The sequence below is a fragment of the Hydractinia symbiolongicarpus genome, chromosome 2, assembly GCF_029227915.1.
Source record: "Hydractinia symbiolongicarpus strain clone_291-10 chromosome 2, HSymV2.1, whole genome shotgun sequence".
Taxonomy (NCBI): Eukaryota; Metazoa; Cnidaria; class Hydrozoa; order Anthoathecata; family Hydractiniidae; genus Hydractinia; species Hydractinia symbiolongicarpus.
The window spans coordinates 24,549,587-24,573,327 of record NC_079876.1 but is presented as its reverse complement, the minus strand read 5'-3'; the positions used below and the strand labels follow the sequence as shown (position 1 = coordinate 24,573,327).

Below are 23,741 nucleotides of genomic sequence, written 5' to 3'. Positions count from 1 at the left end.
TTTGTCCTCTACAGGAAATGATTTACACGTCAAATATTTGTGATACTTTGATACGTCGGTTACTACATTAGGACAGGCGTCATAAAGTTCTTTCCACGGCTTGTACAAAACTTTCAGTAACCGAGCGCATTTGTCGTTAGTGCAAATGGACCTACATGGAGGCGACAAGTACTGCTTTCCATTTGACGTCACGCAAACGGGGTGAGATATCTGACAGAAAATCCATTTAAAGGACTTCAAGCATCCTGCTATGTTACGCGATATTTTATTTAAATATTTCTGTCGAAATTCTCTCTCGATTTTATCCACTTTCTTGCGTAGACTCGGTATTTTTGTGCACTGGTCTAGAAACACGTAAAACTTAATTAAAATGGATACATAGCTTTTTGTACACACAATTTTATATATAACGCTTTGTAGGCAATAAAAGGCTAAAAAGCAACAGCCCAACTAAAAGTAGGCAGCAGCCCAGCTAAAAATAGGCAACAGCCCAGCTAAAAGTAAGCAGCAGCCCAGCTAAAAGTAGGCAGCAGCCCAGCTAGAAGTAAGTAAATAAAAATGAATAAAGCTCAAATACAGGCATTTTAAAACAACAATATAGTGTTCTAAATGTTTTTAGGTTTCGTACGAAAAATATGGTTTCAAAACTAAAGCAGTGAATTTAATATAATATTTAATATAAGTAACAAAAAGACAACAACTGAGCTTATAAAAAAGAAGAAAAAAGTGACTTTTAAGCATTATTTTGTTTTATTTTATGAAAAAACAGCAGACTCTTTTGTCTTAGTGGACCCTGATTAGAAAAATTTATCGCAAAAAAAATCTATAATCTGGAGAGAAACAAGATAATGTGTTTGGAGACATAAGGTAATGCTATATTATCTGTGAGGGACGTTAAGGCTATTTAAAGCTCTCTTTAAACTACGAAAAACTTGCAAAACAACCTCTAAAAGCAATCCCATTCTTATGTTACAGCACCGAACAACGAATACAAAATGAAAAAAAGAAAAATAATTAAGTAGATAGTTACACAGTTTTGCGTTCATCAATTTCATCAGTATGGGCCATGACGTTCTCAGTCCCATCGTAATCACACTCCGCATCATAACATCAAAATTTTGAGCTGCGCTATTTATTTTTCTTGCTTCGGCAACAGTTTGATGAATTTTGTTGAACTGTAATATTTGTCGACATTCACCATGAGGTAGAACGCTCTTGTAGTTAATACAATTGCTTTAATGTAAAAATTTCAAGAAAGAACTTTAAAATTGAGCATATTTGAGAGTCATTACGTTATACAAAGTACAAGTCATTCATAATTAAACCAGATTTTAAAAAACGATGCAAAATCTCACATTTTAGTAAACGAGCTAAGACTTTGGCATCAGAAATAAAATAAAAGTCATTCTTTTTTTACCTTGTACCTTATTTAAAAGAAAATTTTTTTTATAGTATCAAATCAGCAAAATTTACGACGAAAAATTTTTGTCACAGACAGTTGGGAATGTGTGCATTATTTTTAGATAATTTTTTTTTCTCAGTAAAATTTATTAGGCCTGCGTGCTATTTAATTGGTCGTTGGTTTCTTGTTATTTTGATTAGAGATGAGTTTGTATTATTCCATGCATACTAATCCACAATAAAACTTTTCAGGTTTTAATTGCCAGCAGCCATTTTGATTAACAATTTCTCACCTCACAATAGTAGTCAACGAACCATCTAAAAGAAAAGAGATAGAAACTATGAAGACAATTAAAACTTTTTTTGTTTATACAAAATTTCTCTTAAATCATTAAAAACAGGCATTCATATTGGTTAAAATTTGCAATAACAAAATAAATTAGATTCCTGTTGTATGAGGAAGTGTAAAAATGAGAAGTGTTTTGTCAAAATAAAAACTAATACACAGCCCTGCTAGAACTAGAAGAGAGCCTCCAAAAGCGAGATGGATATTATTCTAGCAGATGCTTGACAAAGTTTTTAATTTCTCGAACTGGCAACCTGCAAAATCGAGAAAATTTGGTTCTGATTAAAATATTTACCAGATATATTCATACCGACCAATCATTTTATTTTATCTATACTTAACCCTATTCGGTCCGCCGCACCTCCCCCCCCCCTGAGGTTTTTTTTAATAACTCCTTATTGCTATGTTATATGGCTATGAAGCTTACAGAGTTTCAATACTTATCTATTAGACACCTGCATGCTAAATTTTTGGGTCCCATACCTTTCAGAGGCCCTGATATTGGCCATTGCTGGAAACTACCCCTAAATATCTCTATGAAATCCTTATAATGGGGGAAATTTAATAACTCCTGTTAGGATTATCTTTAGAACTTGAAAGTTGCATCATAACTTTGTTTTATTAAGAAGAATCATTCTGCATGACACGTGATTAATCCGATTTCCGATTTTGTCGCATTATATCCGAAAATCGGAAAAAACTGGACTTTCGGGCAACTTTTGGAATTTTTTATGCGATCCACGTAAAAACCGGAAAATATGTTAAGTAACTTTTTTATAGCTTTCAGAAACTTCAAACAGAATGCAAAAATTCGCTCTGGAACTAAAGTAATTAAAGTAACAAATTTCAAGCTTCTGATGACGTCACAGAAAATATGCTGACGCAAGCAAAAATTTATTGCTGCCATTTTGTTCCTTTTATGACTGACTATAAGTGTGCAAAGTTTGATTGAATTTTAGCAACCCTATAAAAAGTTATTAAGAAGGGTGCGTATTCCGCCCCCCCCCTCCCCCCTCCCGGTCGTAGTATGTTCGAAAAACCCCGGACTGAATAGGGTTAAGCCGGCAAAAAAATGAGCATGTTAGTGCATATTTCTTACATTTTTACCGCCCTTTTTAGTTGAACTTTTTACCATTTTGTAATACGCATTTAGTTGCCAGAGCTGCTTTTTGGCTTACTAGAAGAAGTATATTAGGAAGCAATAAAAGATCCCTGGGAACGAGATCGACAAAAATGTGACACCAAGTAAAATTTAAAGCAAATTGCAGATTTGCCATTAGTTATTTTGAATCGAAGTTGACAAGCCAGTCACCTTTTGAAAGTAATGTACCGACCTTATTTGTATAGGAAGGGAGAGAAAGAAAAAAAAATTACTCACCTGGTTTGGATAAAACACAACCTGCGACGATACTAATTAGCATAAAAGACTTCATAACCACAGCTAAATAATTCTCAGGATAAGGATGTTGCTTGAAATCAAGAAAAATGCCAATGAGCAAAAAATGATGCAAGACTGTATACGCTATATATTTTTATCAGCTCCTGTCAGATATTAAGCTTTATAATAACTACTGAAAGCAAGTTACACAGGCTGCTTAGGAAATAATTAATTTCGGTTCAATTGTATTGTCTATTGAAATAATAGTATAACAAACGAAACTTCATAAAATGATTTTTATCTGCCTTTATTGTTTCGATGTAGAAACCATACCAGAGAAAGTCATCTGCCAAATAAATAAACACCCCCCTAATACACAAATAATCGTCTTCCAGAATTGTTTATTTTGAATTCCGTCCAATCAACCATCCCCGAGGTTATTCCAATCCTGTCTATTTTTTGAATTTATTGAAAATTTATATCATTTACATCATCAACCCTTTAGTCAATTCACTTTTACCTGTAATCATTTTGTTAAATTGTATATTTGGATGCAAAATGTCTGAAGAAAAGAATATTAAGAACAATTGCATAGCGAATAAAAATATCCTGATTTTCGATCACCCTCCCCCCCCCCCCCGCCCATTCCCTCCCTCTCAATTGTTCCAACCCCAACAAATGTTAAGTTTTAATAGATGACCCACGTCTATTTCATCTTACCCCTTTATTGGGTACTATATAGAGCAATCGAAGAAAATTCCCTCTTAAACTGAGACTAAAGCAGACTATAGTTGGCTAGAAACTCATTCATTATATTAATCCAATAAAGAGCTATGTAAAGATAACGTCATGTTTCTACTCAGTACAGGTTTTCCCCTTGACTCTGTAATTTTAATAATAAAAATATTTTTTATTAAAATATCGAAAGTACAAGGTCTAACTGTTCTGCATGTTAAATAAAAACCAGGGGAGTACAACTTTTTTGAAGGGGACCCGAGGTATAACAAACCGACATGCTGATCCCAAGTTATGGGGTCGTCAGCAAAAATCAGGAGGCCTGGAACGAGCAACGAGCATGTCATTTTGGCAAAAAATTTTAATCAATTCACCTTTATAATATCAACGCATTGATAAAGTTTCAATGCACATCCCTTACCAGGTCTAAAATTACTGATGACAGGAAATGTAAAAATTTGCTTTTCCTTAGATATGACGTCATAATTTATGCAGTATAATTAAATCTGAAATTTTTTAATTGTGAATGTTTTGAGAACTAAAAAAACTTAAAAATACTTGTTTACAAACTTTTAAGCTCCATAATATAAGTCCAACGTTATTTTAAACCTCGGGTTCCTTTTAACTTTCACAATAATAAGAGAAACAGAGAGTGAAAGAAGAAGGCAGACCTTCCCAAATCTTTTGTGATAAAAATTTCATTTCGATTTTATCAGTAAATGTTTTGTGGAGTATCTTTTAAGGGGATGGTATTATGAAATAAACTTGTCCGGTTGACCGCACTGGCTCGACGAAAACTCTATTAAACCAACACTAAAAATAAAACGTGCTCACGTGAGAAAAGGGTCGCTTTGCCGAGAGATCAGCAAATTTTCCGCAATCCCGGCAAGGCGGGATTAAAATTTTCCTTGTAAACATGAGTCAGCCCGCCTAGGTCAGATGGTTTTTTACGTATTCGGATATTGAAAGGTTGCGTCTAAAAGTTCGAACGATATAAAGTTCTCAATTTAAAAGTATGTCAACCCGTAGAGATTTATTGTTTATATTATATCTTTAGGGTCATACCAAAGTGTCATTCCTTACTACAGCCTCGTTCCCATGGCATTTTGTCTTGTTGATAAAGTTGTCTGTAAAAACGGCTCATGGGCCACGAGATCCTATTGACAAGGTTGTCCTTTCTATATAACAGCAACAAACATATTTATAAAACTTCCAAAAATTCATAGCGGCTTCAAAATGTTTTTAAAAACTGAGAGATAAAAGTGCAGTAAGAAAATGTGATGAAGAATATAAGTGTTACAGGAACCTTGGAGAAAGAAAGACAGATTTTGAATTTCTTTCTCCAAGCAGGAACCAATACCTGCTAGGTTAAAGTTACTAGAAATGATCTCTTAATTTTGCAGTACTAATTTATACTCTTATTAATTTATCGCGTTTAATTTTTTGGTAACATGTTATTCAAGTTTTATCTCGTGTTTTTCACACATGTTTATATAACTTATAATAATAAAATTATAATAAAGAATCATGTGCTATACATTATTGAGGAAAATCCGTTCTCACATCGTTTGCCAAAATTACTAACCGGGAATCTTTTTTATCGACAACAATTCGCTGTGTTTACGTTTTCCGAGCTGCAAAAAATACTATCATTAAGGTCTACACAAAATTTATGTAACTAAATACCAACAGGAAGGGTCAGGCTTAGAGGCGTTGGAAAATGTTGATTCAAAGTTATTATTCAGCTGCACTGGCAGTACAAACCTAAGATTTTAAAAAAAACATGAAGATAAAAGCTCAAGACTTTTTTTGTGAAGTTAAAAGTTTGTTTTGCGGGTACTTTTAGGCCGACAAAACTACCGGCGAAATTAGTAACATTAAAGTATATCTTAGAACAGCAAACTGTAGGTATGTCGTTATTAAACTATTTAACATTTTCGTTAATTACAAGCATTGAAAAAATAGCTGAAACTTCAATTCTGTGCATAATTTTCTGGATAATGGAAGTTTTTTCGCCATCTTGAAAATGGCAAAACATTATCGCCTGACCTGAGGATCAAATGCTCCGCAGCGGAAAGTTTGTCAAACTTCTACTTAGGCATGTGCGTAAGGCAGGTGTGAAGGAAGTTGGAAATACGATGGCCGCAGTTACTGCGATATTCGCGAAACAATTGACACAACGACCCGCGAACCTGCATAAAATAGAAAAAAATGTGGGTGTGATCTTTGTAACTAAGTATTTATTTCAACAATTTTTCGGACCAGATAATTAATTTTGTTACAACTAACCTTTTATAGCGGATACCACTAAAAGGATTCCGCTACATAGAGGTTTTTCCCATATTGGCTTACATTGCTTCAAACACCTACTCTTGGGGTGTATTGTGAAATGAATTGCAAAGTGTTTGTCAGGAGGACAGTTGTGTTGGGAGCAAGAAAAAGACAATATGTTATGGTACCTTTAATTTCAAAAAGAAAAAAAGATATTTATAGGAGATTTCATTATTATAACCCCGAAAAAGGAAAATATAGACAAAATTCTTTGAAAGAATTATTTTACTGCTGTAGTCTAGTATTTTTTGGACTGTGAATCTTCATTTTACGCACTTTTAGTAAATATAGCTACTACATGCGACGACTACGTCGTTTTTGTACGCGTACGCTCCAGAGAGGTCAGTTCTAGGAGTAACGTAAAGCTTTGAAATCTTGATATAACGTCCCTTAAAGTTTCCGCTACATAGAAGTTTTGTTATCTGTCTTTTTCATTCGTTCCAGGTAAAAAGTGTCTGGTAGAGGAGGTTTTACTGTATCTGGATTTGTTGACTTTTGATTTGCTTTTCGTGTTAACAAATTTATGAGATACCTCATCAGTAAAAAGTCAGTCAATTTTTTGGTCGCAAAAAGTATTAGTTACTACACAAAGTTAAGTCACTCTTTACTGACTAAATTACAAACATCTTAGTAACTACTGCTGGCTAATTTTAAAAGCCTTGATAGTAGACGCAGAGAGGTTGTAAAGTGAGTTAGTTTGTTGTACACACTAACGAAAACTGTTTTTTAGATCTTTCCTTCGCTTATATATTGTTCCTGGCGTTCAATATATCATTAGATAAGGAGCGTAGTGATTGGACAAGGACGACAATAATAATGTTGATTCAAATTTAAAATATAATGCCCACCCCACCCCTTTGCCCTCTCGTCAACGGGGGGCCGCGCGCTGGGTTTTCTTAAGTCACGTGAAGGTGTTTTGCTCGGTACTTTTACACAAAACAATAAACATTCGCTCATCTGCGCCATCTTGAAAAAGTTAGAAGTCTGTGGAAATAAAGAAAAACCTTGTCTTTGTGACGACGTCTTTCTCGTTTTTAAGGACCTAAATTATGGCCACAGGCTATTATCAGCATTATGGTTATGTATACAGCATTGGAGTGTTTCTTCTAGCCGCTGCAGGTATGTTTTTATGCCAAGACAGCTCTTCTTCCAGCTGGTACATGATGATAAAGTGTGTTAGCTACCTGGTTAAATATTAAAAGTTTTTTTACACAGACACAGCTAAAGCTAGCTACAATAAATGCAGAAAAATTTATGATTTGAAAAAAAACTGCAATGCAGATACGCAACTATCCACCGATCTTCATTGCAACTAATGATCGTAAATTCTTGTGTTTATAAGTGCGTATTTGCCATACCTGCTTGGAAATTCTCATTCCTTAAAAGTGAGTATTTGAGTATCTGGTTGCAGCTTTTATATGATGTTCATAATTTCTCATTGTTTGAAATTCCATATCTGAGTATTTTTGTTGCATATTTTATTTCAAATCATAAACTTTCCTGTTTATATTCTGGTGTGTCGCTCCCACACAGACACAACTGAATGTCCATGTGTTTATATATGATACTTTCAATCAATTACTGGTGGAAACAAATTTTATGTTATAGTGTGAATTTATGAGTTATGATTGTTTTTAAGCTGCATCTCCATTATGTTTAACCTAAAAGTTATCAGAATTTATGACAAGAGGAATTATGCTAGCAAAAGACGAAGAATTTTCAGGCTACGAACAAATTTTTGAAATTTCTCAATCCTTAGCATATTTTTTTTTCAAACTGCAGACCGACCTGCTGAAAATGTATTTTTAAGTGCAGTCAACATTTTGATTAAAATTCGCTTTTTTTTCGCTGATAGCTCTCAAACTTGCTCAATTATTCCTAAAATTTAAAACAAGCTGTTTCCATTTAATTGACTCTGCATAAAAAAAACAACTTTAAAAGTATTACAGAATTGTGTGACTTTATATATTTTTTGAGCAAATTGCATCAAATAAAGTCACCAACAACAAATATTCAGGACTTTTTGCTTGATGTCCTGGTTTTAATAAACAGCTAAATAACATTCCTGTCATCATCATCATCATTCTCGGCTTAACGTCCTTTTTCCATGCTAGCATGGGTTGGACGGGGTACATTAATGACCCTCTTCAATCTGATCTAGACTGTGTTAGATCTAAACTCAACTTCCGCTGTATCAAGTCTGTCCTTATAACCTCCTGTTAAGTCTTTCTCGGTCTTCCTCTGGGCTTTGCCCCAGGAACTATCAAGTCTCTACACTCTCTTACCCAATTATCCTCCTCCATTCTTTCAAAGTGCCCCAGCCAATTCAATCTTCTTATCTGGATAACATCTTTAATTCTACGGAGACTTAGCCTGCTTCTTAGCTCATCTGAACTCTTTCTGTCTCCCAAACTGGCGTTACACATCCACCTAACCATTCTCATATCATTCCTTTCTAAACGGTCAAGATCTTCCTGCTTCACTGCACATGTCTCACTACCGTACAACATAACACTTCTTACACAGGCCTCATACAACCTACCTTTTACCTCAATTGACAGGACTCTGCTAGTCAACAAAGGAAGTAACTCTCTGAACTTTTTCCAAGCAAAACCTATCCTGCAAGTAACACTTCTTCCAACACCCCCTTTACTGCCCAACATATCACCTAAGTAACAGAAGTTCTCAACTATCTCTAACGAGCCAGTGTTGTACATCATTAAAACTGGAAATACTTGGAGATTGAGGAGTTGGCATATTCGTCACTAGGAAATACATGTTAATAAAATATTGGTGCTTTACTACAATCAAAACAGAAGTTTTATTTTACTTTTAAAATTGATGCACGCTTTTTCTGGCAAAATTTTGATTTTTTAAAAAAGTAAGCTCGCCCAAAAAGCCCTGTAATTTTGTGACGTTTACTAGTGACTCCCCCCAAAACAACGTGCTAAAATCACTGAGGTTAAACTAAGTTGTTATAAGAATTTTTAATTGTAGAAATCAGATAAAACTAGTAGAAATAAGACGTTGGTAAAAATCATATCAAAAACATTAATTTCTTAAAATTAAATCTCAAGCAACATCTTAACAAACAGAATTTATCTGTGGCAAGTACCCAAGGACATAAGCAAAGTAAATAAAAATATTCTGTTTCATTGTGAATTTAATCACTATTATTTAATTAATTAATTAATTAATTAATTAATTGATTAATTAATTAATTAATTAATTAATTAATTAATTAATAAACTATTTATTATACTAGAGATATATTAGCAAGGTTGTTTATGCACGCTTGTATTCTTGTAAGTCATTGATCGAACGTAATCCACTAGCAGCGCTGCCAAATTCTTTGTAGCTATATGTGGTGTGGTGGTGTAATGATACTGAATTAAGTTGGGTCATTTTAAAAACAAAAAATAATTTATGAAATGAGAATTTTAGTGCATAAAGAAAATTCAATTTGGTGTTGCTCTATGTAAATTTTCTTTAAATGTCACTATTTTCCATTTAAAAAACGTTACAAGAAGAAACGTTGAGAGTTTGGATTGGTGACCCATCTAAAAGGCAAGATTTTTTTATTCAAAGACACTATAAAAACTACAATTGGAATTGGTGGCCCATCTTTAAAGGCAGTGGATGCAAACTTTGATAGTTAAGCTGGCCAATCATTTAATGCTTTGGCCAGAGCACTTTGTTTACAAACAGGAAGACCAAGCATTGGGTTAGCGTTGAAAGATTGGATAGAATATGATCCCAACACAAAATATAAATTGCTTACATGAAACACAATTTTATTGACATGAAGCAAGCAAATGGCATTTCACGTTAGCAAATTTTTGCTGGTGCTAAACAAGTTGAAAGGCTGTTGGTGTCATCAAAATATTATTTCTTTTTGCCGCACTGTTTTTCAGAATATTTAACTATTATATGCAACAACTAGTCGTTAGCCCGTGGAAAAATCTACGGGTTCGGCCGTCCTTTAAATTTATCTGTTGCAAGAAAGTGGACAAAAATATATCGCATTTGGTATTGGTGCGCATTTTAAAAATTTCATGATTCCGTTACGGGACGCGGCTCTCGCGGACACACAGACAAAATACGGCTATTATTAAAGAGATTCTTACAAGCACATCAATTTTATATGGAAATTTCTATGTTGAAAATTTTTAATTTATGTTATTGGGGATTATTGAATGTTCAATTAATGGTTTGTTTTTTTATGTGGAACTGATCCCTTTTTAGGTCTGTATTATGTGCTGACAGGTCAAGGTTCAAGATTTGATTTTGGATGGTAAGTTGTACTAGATGATTGTATGATTGATGCCATGTTTTACACATAGGAAATAAAATCCAAATTCCCAAATTTAATTTTTTTCAAGTAAGTTTTATTTCCTTCCGAGTTTGTGTACTTTCTGGACATCACATCTCACTTCACAAATGGCTAAAAGCGATTTACTTCTTTCTCCCAGCCATTTTTACCCAAAAAATGCAGATATTAAGTGCTGTTGGTGTGCTTGCATTGTTAAGGGCAAACGTACCATGGAAAGGCTGGCTTCTTCTTTTTGTTGATACCCCCGAGAAAATATGCTTCAATTTGTTTTACTGTATATAAAATGTAGGTTTCTTGGTCAAACCTCACCTTACATGTGGGCAGCAATGGGTATTGGATTGTCAATATCTCTCTCTGTTGTTGGTGCAGCATTGTAAGTTATTTTTAAAATCCCCTTGAAATATAATCTGTTTTGTATTGTGTGTAGTTAACACATACTCTTTGTCTATAGTGGTATCTTCACTACTGGTGCTAGCATCTTGGGTGGTGGTGTCAAAGCTCCACGAATTAAAACTAAAAATCTTGTTAGGTATGTAGTATAATATTTGGGAATGTAGATACAACAATGTTCCTTGTGTTGTAAAAATTGCATGTACTGAAATAAATTTTTTCTGCATTTATTATTTTAGCATCATTTTTTGCGAAGCTGTTGCAATCTATGGTATTATTATGTCAATTGTTCTGTCTAGTAACATCGAGGTATGTTAAATGTTATGTATACTTGAGTACTGTACATTTTAAAATTAAGCAAGAAATTGATCCCGCCCTAAGATGCTTAACCTATTTTTTCGAAAGGATTTTGTAAATTGTCTTTGAGACAAATGAGCATGTTTATGCAGATTAACAGTAGCTACAATGTGTATGTTGAGGCTAATGTTGAGACTTTCCCGAACTCGTGATTTTTATGTTGCATCCGTGAACTTAAATCATTTTGAAACTGTTTTGAAATTGTTACCGCGACTATTTACATATCTTTTAGTCATTCGATCAAAAAACGCTGATAGAACATGGAAATTATAGAGCTGTTCGAATCAATTACTCTTCTGGTAAGTAATATATAACGTCACGGCCGTGTGGAAAGATGTATTGTGCACCAAAGTTTTATAGTATATATCCCCCAACATTTGTGATCTGCTTACCGCTGCATGTCACGACATTTTCTTCATAAACGACCTAAATGAACGTCTGGTTTTCAACGCATACAGATTTTGACTTTGAGAAAATATTAAATTTGCTTTAAGAGTAGGTTTTAAAAACATAACTTGTAAAGACTAGGAAATCCCTAAAAGTTGCGCACAAATTAAAAACATAATTTCGACCTGAACTTCAGGTAGAGATTGCAGAAGAATCAGACTTTTTTATTTCGTATTTCACACAAACATATTCTAAATTTTCAAATTATTATTGTACGCATATTTTGCGGCTGAAATTTTCGTGAGCATACTGCGGTTGAAAAAACATACATCGTGCTTCTTTTAAAAAAATAAATTGTATATGTAGGGCCGAATAAATTAAAGATAAATGCTCAATGAGCTAGATTTTGTGACCTTGCTCATTTTCTGATATCACTATTTATTGTTATTGTAGGTCTAATGATATTTGGGTCCGGCTTGACTGTTGGCTTTTCAAATTTATTCTGCGGAATATGCGTAGGAATCGTCGGCAGGTAAACAAAGTTACAAACTATCACGTGAAAGCCTCATTCACATCTATATCTGACACACTAAAGTTTAAACGCTTTTGTTTTAGTGGTGCTGCATTGGCAGACGCACAAAATGGCTCGCTGTTTGTGAAGGTATGTACTGTTTCTTCATTCTGGCAAATAGAGATAAGGTCGGAGCCACTACGACAGCGAAAATATTATAATGTTTTTCAATACGCATGTGTGAGGTTAGGGTAAAGACTTAAAAACAAAGTTGCCGTTCTCTCTTTGACTTGAAAGACGATCCAGATCTTTTAATAAAAAGCTTTCATGAAAAGTTGTGGACAACCCCGTTACAGATAGCCTCCGTATTTTCAAACTTCTTGTGGTTAAACTTAATTGTTTTTAGGTGTTAGTTGTGGAGATTTTCGGCAGTGCAATTGGTTTGTTTGGCGTCATCGTAGGAATATTACAGGTAATTGGTTTCACTTTTTCCAAAATGGGAATGTTCTAAAGGAGAAGATTTTAATACCTTAATTTTATCTATTCATGCAACATATCTCCTTTTTTTGGTTTGTTTAAAAAAACACATGTTTTTTCTAATGTCCTCTTTGTATTCTAAAATACCGTTTTTATATGAAATGAGGAAGGGCGTGCGTTTATCCTGAGCTTAAAACAAAAGGGGTGAAGGTGGAAGGGTAATGGTCGGGGGTGGGTCGGTCGGGTAAAAAATGCAAATTTTGTGCGTCGTAAGTATTAAAGATTTTTCCCATTTTGTCGTCATTTAATCGCCGTCTTTTCTTTCTTTAGAGTACAGGTGCAAAGATGGGAAACAAAGTAGGTTAAGTTGGTTATGTCTTCACTTACTCATCGTCACTCAACAGAAGAAAAGCACTGTATCCGTTGATAGAAATAACATATAATAGTTTGCTTTTCTGAAATTCTACAATCTCTTTAAAATCGTTTTTCTCGTCATCTCCAACTGTTAGTTATTTTAATGAAAGCTTTTACTCCCCCCTAGCTGTTTTCATTGTGCAATAACTTTTTGTATTATGTATATTATTTTTTATTATTTTCTCTTCTCGCACGTGTCAAAGTAAGTTTAAAAATTCTGGACGCTGTTTTAACAGCCCACTCCATAAAATCAGGAAGTTCTATATATTTTTTTGTATTAATCTCTGAATTATTGGCCTCGCAATGTTTTAAGGAGTTATTTTTTTATTTTCGTAATATGGTAATAAATAATTTATGTATTTCCAGCTACAATCTGTACTCAATTTATGATTTCTTTATGAAAGTGAAAAATATAAATGTTATGGTTTCACGTGGGTTTCTAATTTAAGTTTTCTTTGATAAATAATTCGAATAACCAAATGACCCAATACCAAAGATAAAGTTCTTTTTGTGGTGAATACTGCCACGGTACATGTGACGTTGCACGGCCGACGAATTTAAGGTTGACAAATAGCTAAAGCTGGCCACATCTACTTCGTAGATTCAAAAAAATCACCAATGTTTCATCGTTTATAACTATATCATCCGGCAACGCCTATACATGACGTACGGCAATTTCTTTAATCGTCGGTGAATGGAACGGATGGGGTGAAACGGACGTCCGAATAAAATTTCGTTTACCTGAAAAGACTTTTTTGTTTTATTCATTTGGTAACGCCTCCTTGTCAAATAAATATGAGCTAAACGGGTAGTATTTTATAAATGTTGCAAAGATGGTAGCCCAAGGTCCGACAACAAACAGGGACAGATCTCAGGGCACTTCTACGCCTATGATATTTTAACGGGGCGGGTTCCCAATAGTATAGGCGTAAAGGAGCTCTGGAGACGGGGTTGGGGTCTTCTTTTTGCGGATTTGAGATTATAGTGGACTATATTTTGATTTGGGATTATTGCAATCGTTAACCCTGTGTGATTATTGCATTTGTTAACACTTTTATCACAACTTTGAAATCTCCATTGGTATTGATAAGGCAGACAAAAAAATTCAAAATGCTCGAATCGAGTCAGTTAGACTAAATTTCACAACATAGGTCAGGCCATGAAAAAAAACCCAGCTGAAATCCACCCGCAGCTACTCGGCAACCATCTTCGTCTCACAAAGGGAAAGTCGGGTACCATAATAAATTAATTGTCAAGTTTTGTTGTTAATCCTTAGAATACGCACCAAACTCGTCCCCCACACTCAACCCCTTTACAAGTAAAGAGCAGCGAGCCAATAAGGGAAATAATGCTTTCTTTGTATACCTCTTCCTCTCTTGCTACAGTTGTGTAGTATTAATTAATTCCTGAAACTTATCCTTTGGTAGATGCATGATAAAATTCCTAGTATTCATTTCTGTGCCAAGGTAAGTGATGACCTGTGATAATCCCACAGGCTAATCTGGGGGTCAAAGGAACACCAAGTGCTGAAAAGACATTTTTAATTACTTAATATTTGAGTAATGCAATATTTTTTTATAAAGACGAAATAGCAAAGGATTTAATCCATCAAGTCTGCAAAATGATTAAAGATGAACGGTGAAGAACGACTTACCAAAGAAAAAAACAATCTCCAAGAAATACCAGTCTTTCCATTAATGTTTGATATGCAACTTAGCTAAGAAAAAATGCTAAACTAAACGAAAAACCATGCTGACAGCGTTAATAAAAGAAGAATACTCTTTAGAAATCCTATCATTCACTGAACACCCCTTCAGAGATGTTGAATCTAAAAGAACCCTCACAGTGCCAACCTGTTTTGAAGCAGCACTCAGAGTTGAACAGTGAAAGTTATATAGCAGAAGATATGGAAACGGACCCGGTGTATGTTTATGGTTTCCTTAAGAATAGCCTCCTTGAGCTTCATCATGTGAGTCTCAGAAGATTTGCTATTTTTTTGACTAGAAGTGAGATAACCACTATCATAATCCAGTCAAAATCCATGCTTAAAACCGGATGAAATCGATTAAGGCCCTATAGGAAAAAACGACAAATTACTTTCTAAAACATGGACCTTATAGGTGTTGACACTAGACTTTTAACCATGAAAAAGTTGTTGGGAACCCTGTCGAAAGGTCTTTGGTTGGCAATTATGGCTGAGTGGTTTGGGAACACCCGATTTGAAAAGCCAATTACCTACTTGTTTGGAGAATTATACGCCAAATTCCCTTCCTTGCAACAAAAAAACAGGTAAACTTCCGAAGACGAGAGGCTGTGGTGCTAGAAGCATAGAATTTTGAGGATGATGTTGAAGGAAGCAACGAAGCCCCACGTAGGTATTAAATTAAACAAGTGGTCGTATATGATGTCCCACTGACGTAATGGATCATTATCCATGTGCAAGTTATGGAGTTGGTCAAATGCGTAGACTATTGAAAACGCATATAAACTGAATGACTAAAGTCTAGTATGTAACCAGAGATGCGGAAAGAAAGACAACACACGACCCAGGTAATTGCACCATCTTAAACACGAGGAGGCTAGAAGCTAGAAGAGGCTAGAAGAGCATTAACCCTATTCGGTCCGGGGGGGGGGGATTCCCCTGATGGTTTTTTTTAATAACTCCTTATTGCTATGTTATATGGCTATGAAAATTACTGAATTGATATTGGCCATTACTCGAAACTACCCCTAAATATCACTATGAAATCCTTATAATGGGGAAAATTTAATAACTCCTGTTAGGATTATCCTTAGAACTTGAAACTTGCAACAACTTTGTTTCAGTAAGAAGAATCATTTTGCATAATTTGGAAACGTGAATAGCCCGATTTGCCGATTTTTTCGGATTTTACCCGAAAATCGAAAAACCCGGATTTTCACGCAATTTTTGGCAATTTTTCATGCCATCGACGTGAGAAACGAAGAATATGTTAAATAAATTTTATTTAGCTTTCAGAAACTTCAAACAGAATGCAAAAATTCGCTCTTAAATTTTAAGCAGATAGTGACATTTTTAACAAATTTCAAGCTTCCGATGACGTCACAGAAAATGTGCTGACGCAAGCAAAAATTCATTGCTGCCATGTGTGCCAAGTTTGATTCAATTTGAACAACCCTATGAAGAGTTATTGAGGGGGGGCGGCCTGTCCTACCCCCGGATCATAGTGTATTCGAAAAACCCCGGACAGAATAGGGTTAAACATGAAGGAAGAAGCAAAAGTTTATATATGCTCACTTCTTAATTACTGCCAAGACCCTTTGGTATACAGGAGAAACTAATGCGCATTAGCAACAGTGGCTTAGCGCTTCGTGGAATTCAGTTTCAGCGACAGCTGTGGGCAATGTGGTTGCCATTATTATATGGTTAATTTTTTAGCGAATTGGCCGCCGATATAAAAGAGGAAACTACGGAATTAGAATTTTCATTTTGCTGAATTTCAAAGTTATTTAACAAACCTGACACTTTAAATCTGAAACAGGGTTATCCACAGAGTTATCCTGGTTTTCACTCCCTACATAATGGACAGCTGCAGATAAAGAAGATTGACAAGAAAAAACCATTTTCTTAATAGCGTCATTATGAAAATATGCAGCTAAGCCAAGATGTCATATGTTGAATTTCCCTTAACTGTAATGTTAATAGAATTAGCAGTAAGTGTACGCGTTCACTTACCAAACTTCAGCTACTGCTTTGCTGTGCGCAAATTTGGGCCTAAAGAACTTTGTAAACAACAGACTTCGTACTATCTCTTTTGGTCTAGAGTGTCATTAGTCTCTTTAGTGTCATCGTGCCTCTTAAAATGTCTTTGAACTTGAAGTCCTTATACTCAGAGAATAAATAGTATGTTGTGTGATTTTTAATCTGTTATATAAATGTTAACTGTTGAACTGAAGGTACATCTCATGAACTGGTGTAGTGTGAGGTGCTGGCGGGTTTTTTTCAGCCATTAATAATCAATACCTGAGTAGCGCCTAGGTCCTTTTGTGGAATTAATCTTCCTTGCCATCTGTAAGATCAGGTCCATAGCTAGCAACCATTCCTACTGTGCAAGTGCTCTACTAGATACTGTCAGTGGTTAATATAAACCTAATGTTTACTTACCACAAGTAATGAAGAACTGTATTCTGTTACCACAATTAACATAAGCAAAACTCACCGTTCGTAGAATTGTCATCAACATCATTAACTGATTAAAAAATAACAAGCAGTTTCAGATATTCAGCGGCGTGTCTACCACTTAATCCAACACATGCATTCGTAAAAAATTGGTACCAACTTTATCACAAAATGTTTTGTTTCAATAGAATAGTTATTTATCTTGCTTCACCACGTCAGCGATCTATGGGTAGTAATGGCACCAAACCATGCCAAAATGTAATGATTTTTTTCGAGCTTTTAAGCAACTAATTGTACTTTTGAGGGCTGGCAAGATATAACCTCTCCAAAGTCATGCAACAGGACTTTGTAATATCTTTTTTTGCAAAAACACTCTGCTTCATGGTGGCAAGCAAAATCCCACCTATATTATTCGCACATATAATGGCTGGTAGCATCATTACCTGACACCGTTTTTTTGTCCGTGCAAAGTACAAAAAATCTTTGGTAGCCACAATATTTTTTCTCTTACGATTTCTATCTTTGAAATACCTGTTACAATTTTAGCGATCTTTTTTTTCCCCTTGAGTTGAATCATATATAGTGCAATAGCATCCTATAAATGTATGAAGTATTAGATGTGCATTTACAAACTTTTTGCTCAAAATAGTCGTGTGTTTATTTAACACTAATGTGTTGCATGGTGTTAATTTCGTAATGATAGCCAGTCGCCATTCAAATATTCTTTTTCTTGTACTCAATGAAGTGATCCCAAGGTGGGAATACATCTGTATCAACAGTGCGAACTACAGCTTTAAATGGCGAATGTAACTTGAAAAGGTGGTATAACATTCTTGAATCTGCTTCCTCTTGGCTGCAAGTATGCTCTTCTTCAAAGTTTTTAACACAAACAAACACTTTAAAACGAACACTCTATCAACACTTTAAAAAAAGTGTTTTTTTTCTTCGTCTGACTTGTAGCGGCCGAAGCTGCACTTACTACTTGTGTTAATCGATTAGGAAAACCTTTCAGGATCAGGGACATAATTTTGATCAATTTATCATATGCTGTGTTGTCCGCATTACACTCACAGACAGAAAAATTTAGTGACGTCTTGAGCCATTTCCTTTAGGAAGGTTAAAAAGATTTTTAGCGTCTCTATCTGGCAGTGAAGCTATTTAACATCATCATTTTTTCCCTCTCTGTGGCATTAGGTCTTTCATGATATCCTTTTTTTTAGCTTAATCCTAATAATTAGAGATTGAAGAACTTTTAATAAATTTTGCTAAACCCATACTTGGCTAGCAGAGATCGAATTTGACAAGCTGCATCAATAGTTTGTTTGAGAATTTAATCAAGGAGCATATACAACAAGTAAACCAGCCCTTTTAAAAGTCTAGCTACGGAGTTGGAGATTCAAAAGTTATGTCATGAAGAAAAGTCTCAATCTTTAGAAAATCAGTTTTCCTGTAGACAAACCCTGTTAAGCTACTATTTTTTCCGAAAAAAAAAACACATATCGAAATAAAGTGGAATTCATATTAGGAGAAAAGAATCGCTACTTTACAGAAGAATATATATCATTTACAGCTGATAAATCTTCCCCAATTGCTATTGTTAAAGAGACTTTATGAAAAAAACCCGCAAACCCCATTTACTAAAAATTGCAAAAATCCCGTTGGAAATACAAGCGGAAGAAGTGCTCCAATTCAAACAAAGTTATCATTTTTTATACCTTAGGAAAGTATAAGAATCTCTACATTCTCAATATTGTCATTTATTGAAAGAATGGTGGCAATCCTCTTCTTCTAGGAAAGCTTAAACGAAAACCTTCTAGCACTGGAATCTAAACTGTGTAGGTCAAAGCTTCGTCTTTTGGTGAAGCTGGTTAAAATTGTTTAGACATATACTTCGGATTCTTCTTATTCTTCAAAAATAACATCCCGTAATATGAACATCTCGGAATAAAATAAGAACTTCTGGATGCATGCTCTCGCGAATATACCTGAAATTAGCAATATAATGTTTTATATCTAGGGACATGACTGAAATAATCTTTGACATACATTTATGAAAATAAAGTTTTCACCAGATCTTTTATAGTTCTTGTAAGCAAAAGGAATCGCTAAAATCGTTACACATTATCACTGTTCAAGATCTCTTACGTCATAAAGAAACCGAACTACTTAAAATTAGAAGAAAAACATCGCGATTTTCACTTACGTTAACCCTGTAATCCTTCTCTTAATTAATCATGAATAAATTATCTGAAGTATACTGTTTTAGGGATTGAAAATCCTTTGGCATGACGTCAAGCCTGTTATCTTAGTAACTCAACAGATGGCCAGGAACTAATGCCCCCCCCCCCTACCCCTTGGCTTTTCAGATTCCCTAAACGCCCGAACAGAATATGATTTAGTTCACAAGCCTTCATACATTTACTCACTACATAAAGGTTTAAGTTAGCGAAATGTAACATCGTTAATTCCTTAACGCTTAATGCTGTTGGGATAAGCATCGGGGTAAGCAACACACACAGATCTCCACACAAATAAATGGTTTTAAATTTAATTCATAAGCAGGTTAGTTGGTTAATAGAGAAAATCAAGAGAAAGGACTTTGTCGAAGAACATCAAACTAGTCCTAATTTTTTCTTTTGATACTACTAATGTTAATCCTCCTCTTAACAGACACGAATTTTGGTGTGCTTCTTTTAGGAGCAAAAGTATCAAAAAATAACCTTTTCTCTCTTACCCCTTACTCTCTCTCTTTTTTGTTTAATTACTTTGGTGGTTAATAGCCTTAATTCAAATTGCCACTATTTCTACAATAAAAACTTAGTTACTTTTGACTCGCAGAATGGATTAAAAACTTTCGTTTGTCGAAAACTTTATCAGCAACAGCAGGAAGTTAAGGCAAGCAAACATTTAGGTGATGATTGACACAGTTTCATATCTTGGCATAATATTTAACCAAAAAATGCAATTGGAGAATTTTTTATCAAATAATTCCATATAGACTCTTCTGCCACACCATACAATAAAAATCTGTTAGTTAATGCACTTTTCATGTCATCTTTCAATACCTGCTGCTTGAAAAGACTTGAAAAACGATTAAATTGCGTCCAAACATTTCTTTGGAAAGAAAGAAAATTTTCTTTGAATAATTACGTATTGACAACCAGATTACCTGCATAATTTCTTCTGGCAAAAAACTGTCGCGATTACTGTTGTGGTCACGAGCCGAGATTTGCGAGAGGAATGTATATTTATTTACGGCTTGTGAATATATACTATATAGAATGGAGGCTACCATACAGCACAAGAACAAATGTGAGGCTACAACATAAAGACGGGCAGTGATACAAGATGGCGGACGTTCACAGTGTAGACATATGATACGTCTAAATCTAACAATCACAAAACTAGAAAAAAGTTCTAAGACAGGTTTCCACTTTTCTTAGTCAACACAGGGTTTGGCATAGAAAGCCTTTTTATTCAGAACTGGAAGCGTAATAGTCGATTTCTATCTATTAAGACTTTTGTCATATATTTTTGGAAAATTTTACAATTGGATTTCTGTTTGTTGTTTGTTCTCTCTTATTTTCTGGGCTTGCCATTATAGATGTTTACGACACTGTTATTAATTTAGCGAAAGTGTATGAATAATTTTTTAGTTTCCATGGTTCCCAACTATTACTTCACAAGAATCTTAGTTTTGCGAACATCATGAAAGTACGTTGTGAGCTTCAAACAAATATTGTTACCAAGGCTTGTCTTGAATGACATACGTTTTAAATAAAAAATGTTACTCTCAAATCACGTGTTTACAAAACGAAAATGTATTTTACTTGTTTCTTGTATACTTTTTAAACACCGCGATAAATTTGATGTTTTACCACGTTCAATAATTACATATTTATGTAGAATAATATACGAATATTTTTTTCTAAAATCAACACCGATCATGCAAATTCAATCAAATTTAATGTTAGAAACACTCTCCACCTGTGTTTATTTGTTCAAAAGCACATAAATATTGCTGTTTTCATTAAAAACTTTTATTACTGTTGCTACGTAAAACGTAATCATGAAGCTACTTGTCGCCGTATTATTCGCAGCCTTATTTGTGGGTTGCATAGCTTCACCACTTCAAGTGCTTGGAGGGTCGGGATCTGGCACACAAAAGGTAACATTTTTAATATTTTTTATGGCTAGTTTTTTATTTCAAATAATTTTAACTTAACAATCCCATAACGATATTTCATTACTTTGTCCGCTAAAAAAATGCAGATCACTAATTTCGAGGACCCTAATTTTCCGTCAGTCGGAATATTTCGTGGTCCTAATTTTTCATTAGCCCTAATTTTTGTCGGCCCTAATTTTTGTCGCGCCCTATTTTTTCGTCGGCCCTAAATTTTTGTCAACCTTAATTTTTTACGGTCCTAATCTTTATCAAGAGTATCATAAAATCCATAACAGTCGTAACTGTTACGATCATTACTGTCTGCGTTTAGTTTTCCAGTGGGAATTAAACAGGAACTATATCGTTTTAATATGTTTCTCTAAAATTTTCATGTAGATCTTGCATTTATAATACGCGAACTAATAATACGAATTATCCAACCGCGTTCCTCATTCATCTTGTTGTTCTTTTAAGCAAGATTGACACATAAACAGGGCTTAGATCCACAATTCTAACCTCTAGAAGCAGAATTTATCACTAAGCTAATTATTAGATCTTCTGCATCCAATTCTGTGTTAATTCTTATCCTCAAAATGAATCTCTTTTCAATGTAATTTCGTCTTCCTTAGTTTTTCACTTCTGTAGCCTTTTTTACAGGCTTGATAAATGTAAAATTACCTGAAAAACCAAACAAAGTGATTTCTTAACATCTTGGATGAAGCAATTGCTTTGCCGGTCATTTGACAAGTTTTAGTTCGTATTTTAGTGTCTTGATCAGTATCAAGCTTGTCAACTTGGAAGAAAACGATCTATGGACAAAAGATCTTTTGAAATTATTGAAGAAAAACCAGAGAAGGACAAAAACATATGCGCAATCCAAGTGATGAATTGCTTTCAACAAAACGGTCGAAAGTAGAGAAGAAATTTTGCAACCTAATTAATGGAAATGATGTGTCTTTGTTATTTGTTTTTTTAAATTATATAGTTTGATAATTTTTGTAGCTAGTTGCGTTCGTGAAAAAAATATATAAAATTAACAGATTGTTGTTAATTCCACGCTTTTAATAAGAAACCACTATTTAGATGCACACTATTCTTAAAAACATCAATACAAAATTCTTTTCAACAGTCGATATCAATCTTATGTATTATGCCAATCTAGTTCCATTCAAAGGTGATATCTGGGTTGACTGGGTAGTACAAGTTTATGCGCTTAATGTACGCAAAAACATTGTATCTTCTGTAGCAAATTTAAATGCAGCGCTTAGAAAAGTTGTTTAGTAACCTAAGTCTGGTCTGGGATCTTTCAACGGCCAGCTCCTACTTAGTAGCTTTCCAACTAATTTACTTGCGTAACCCATTTAATCATACATGTCATTTTCGCGAATATTCTTAGCAATATAGACTTATCAGTATTAAATTGACTAACGAAAGTTGCATCGTTAGGGTGTACTGGTCAATCTTGTACACTTATTTATCCTGGTTATCATATTTTTGTTCGACTACTTTAATCGCCTTACACTTTGTAAACTAGCTACAGTAGGTTTTTTCTTCTTGCAAAACCAGCCTCTTGCAGCACTTTACGGTCAATATTTCAATAACCTAACATCCTAGAGCAGGCAGCAGAAGCATAAGTTATTCGGAAGAACAAAGAATAGGGACTGAAAAAGAAGGGGGAATTGCCTACGTGATTTATGCTGTGAAATATTGGAAAACCTAAATATTCGTGAGATTCCTAAAACAGGCACTATTTACTTCAAATGTATTCGGATCTCATAGTTAGCTAGCTGTCTTGTGTTGTGTAGAAGCAATCCGGTAAATCATTACGCGCTTGAATTTTTTTGAATAATTGTAATATTGTGTTTTTTGTATTTGCAAGCGGAATTTGTGAATTCAAACCTCGTACCTTGTTATTTTTCTTATATATATACATTTCAGGTTTTGTCCTGATAATTACCCTATCATCCACTGGCGATGAGCTTGGTGTAAAGTAAAGACCATTTCCCATGAAAAATAAGTAGATTTTAAAGACAATGTGAATTTCGCGAAATAAGCGCGCTTAAGTTGTCAGTCACTTCTTATTTCTCAAACACCGATGTAATAAAACCTTACTTTCATTAAACATTTCAAGTCGCTGCTTCCGGGGTTTGGTTAATTTCTATTATATTTAAAATGGGAAAGTTTCCCGGAATTTCTATTGTTTGTTAAAAGTATGTCCGTATGTTAGTGATGGAAGTCGACTTGTCTGAACTTTCAAAGCTGCCAAAACACAGGCGCTGCAGGCAGTAAAAGTTCCAATGAGCATGAACAGGACAGGACAATTTTGATGGAAACAACCTCTATCGTGGATTACTAAA

The 23,741-nt window shown here is 34.5% G+C and overlaps 2 protein-coding genes across 2 annotated transcripts in view; one reads left to right on the top strand and one right to left on the bottom strand.

Moving 5' to 3' along the window:
• The window catches only part of LOC130630301 (uncharacterized), an 8,662-nt gene extending 5,218 nt beyond the window's left edge, over nt 1-3,444 (bottom strand). Inside the window, exons 1-4 of the mRNA XM_057443750.1 lie at nt 3,126-3,444; nt 1,695-1,719; nt 1,031-1,233; nt 1-344 (exon numbers count right to left, since the gene is read on the bottom strand). The exon at nt 1-344 is cut by the window's left edge and continues 37 nt beyond it. Coding sequence (XP_057299733.1) covers nt 1-344; nt 1,031-1,233; nt 1,695-1,719; nt 3,126-3,180 — 627 coding nt within the window. The 5' untranslated portion in view covers nt 3,181-3,444. The remainder of the gene's footprint in view (nt 345-1,030; nt 1,234-1,694; nt 1,720-3,125) is intronic.
• A 3,669-nt stretch (nt 3,445-7,113) lies between these two features.
• Nucleotides 7,114-13,490, top strand: LOC130630300 (V-type proton ATPase 21 kDa proteolipid subunit c''-like). The gene is made up of 10 exons (XM_057443748.1): nt 7,114-7,310; nt 10,437-10,485; nt 10,814-10,897; nt 10,976-11,053; nt 11,154-11,223; nt 11,504-11,570; nt 12,112-12,190; nt 12,274-12,319; nt 12,576-12,641; nt 12,977-13,490. The coding sequence occupies exons 1-10, from the start codon at nt 7,241-7,243 to the stop codon at nt 13,010-13,012; spliced, it is 645 nt and encodes a 214-aa protein (XP_057299731.1). The 5' UTR covers nt 7,114-7,240; the 3' UTR covers nt 13,013-13,490.
• The last annotated feature ends 10,251 nt before the right edge of the window (nt 13,491-23,741 follow it).

Coding starts and splice junctions, on each gene's coding strand:
- LOC130630300 (XM_057443748.1), top strand. CDS start 7,241: ATGGCCACAGGCTATTATCAGCATTATGGTTATGTATACAGCATTGGA. Junction 7,311..10,436: donor GTTTCTTCTAGCCGCTGCAG/GTATGTTTTTAT, acceptor ATCCCTTTTTAG/GTCTGTATTATGTGCTGACA. Junction 10,486..10,813: donor TCAAGATTTGATTTTGGATG/GTAAGTTGTACT, acceptor TATAAAATGTAG/GTTTCTTGGTCAAACCTCAC.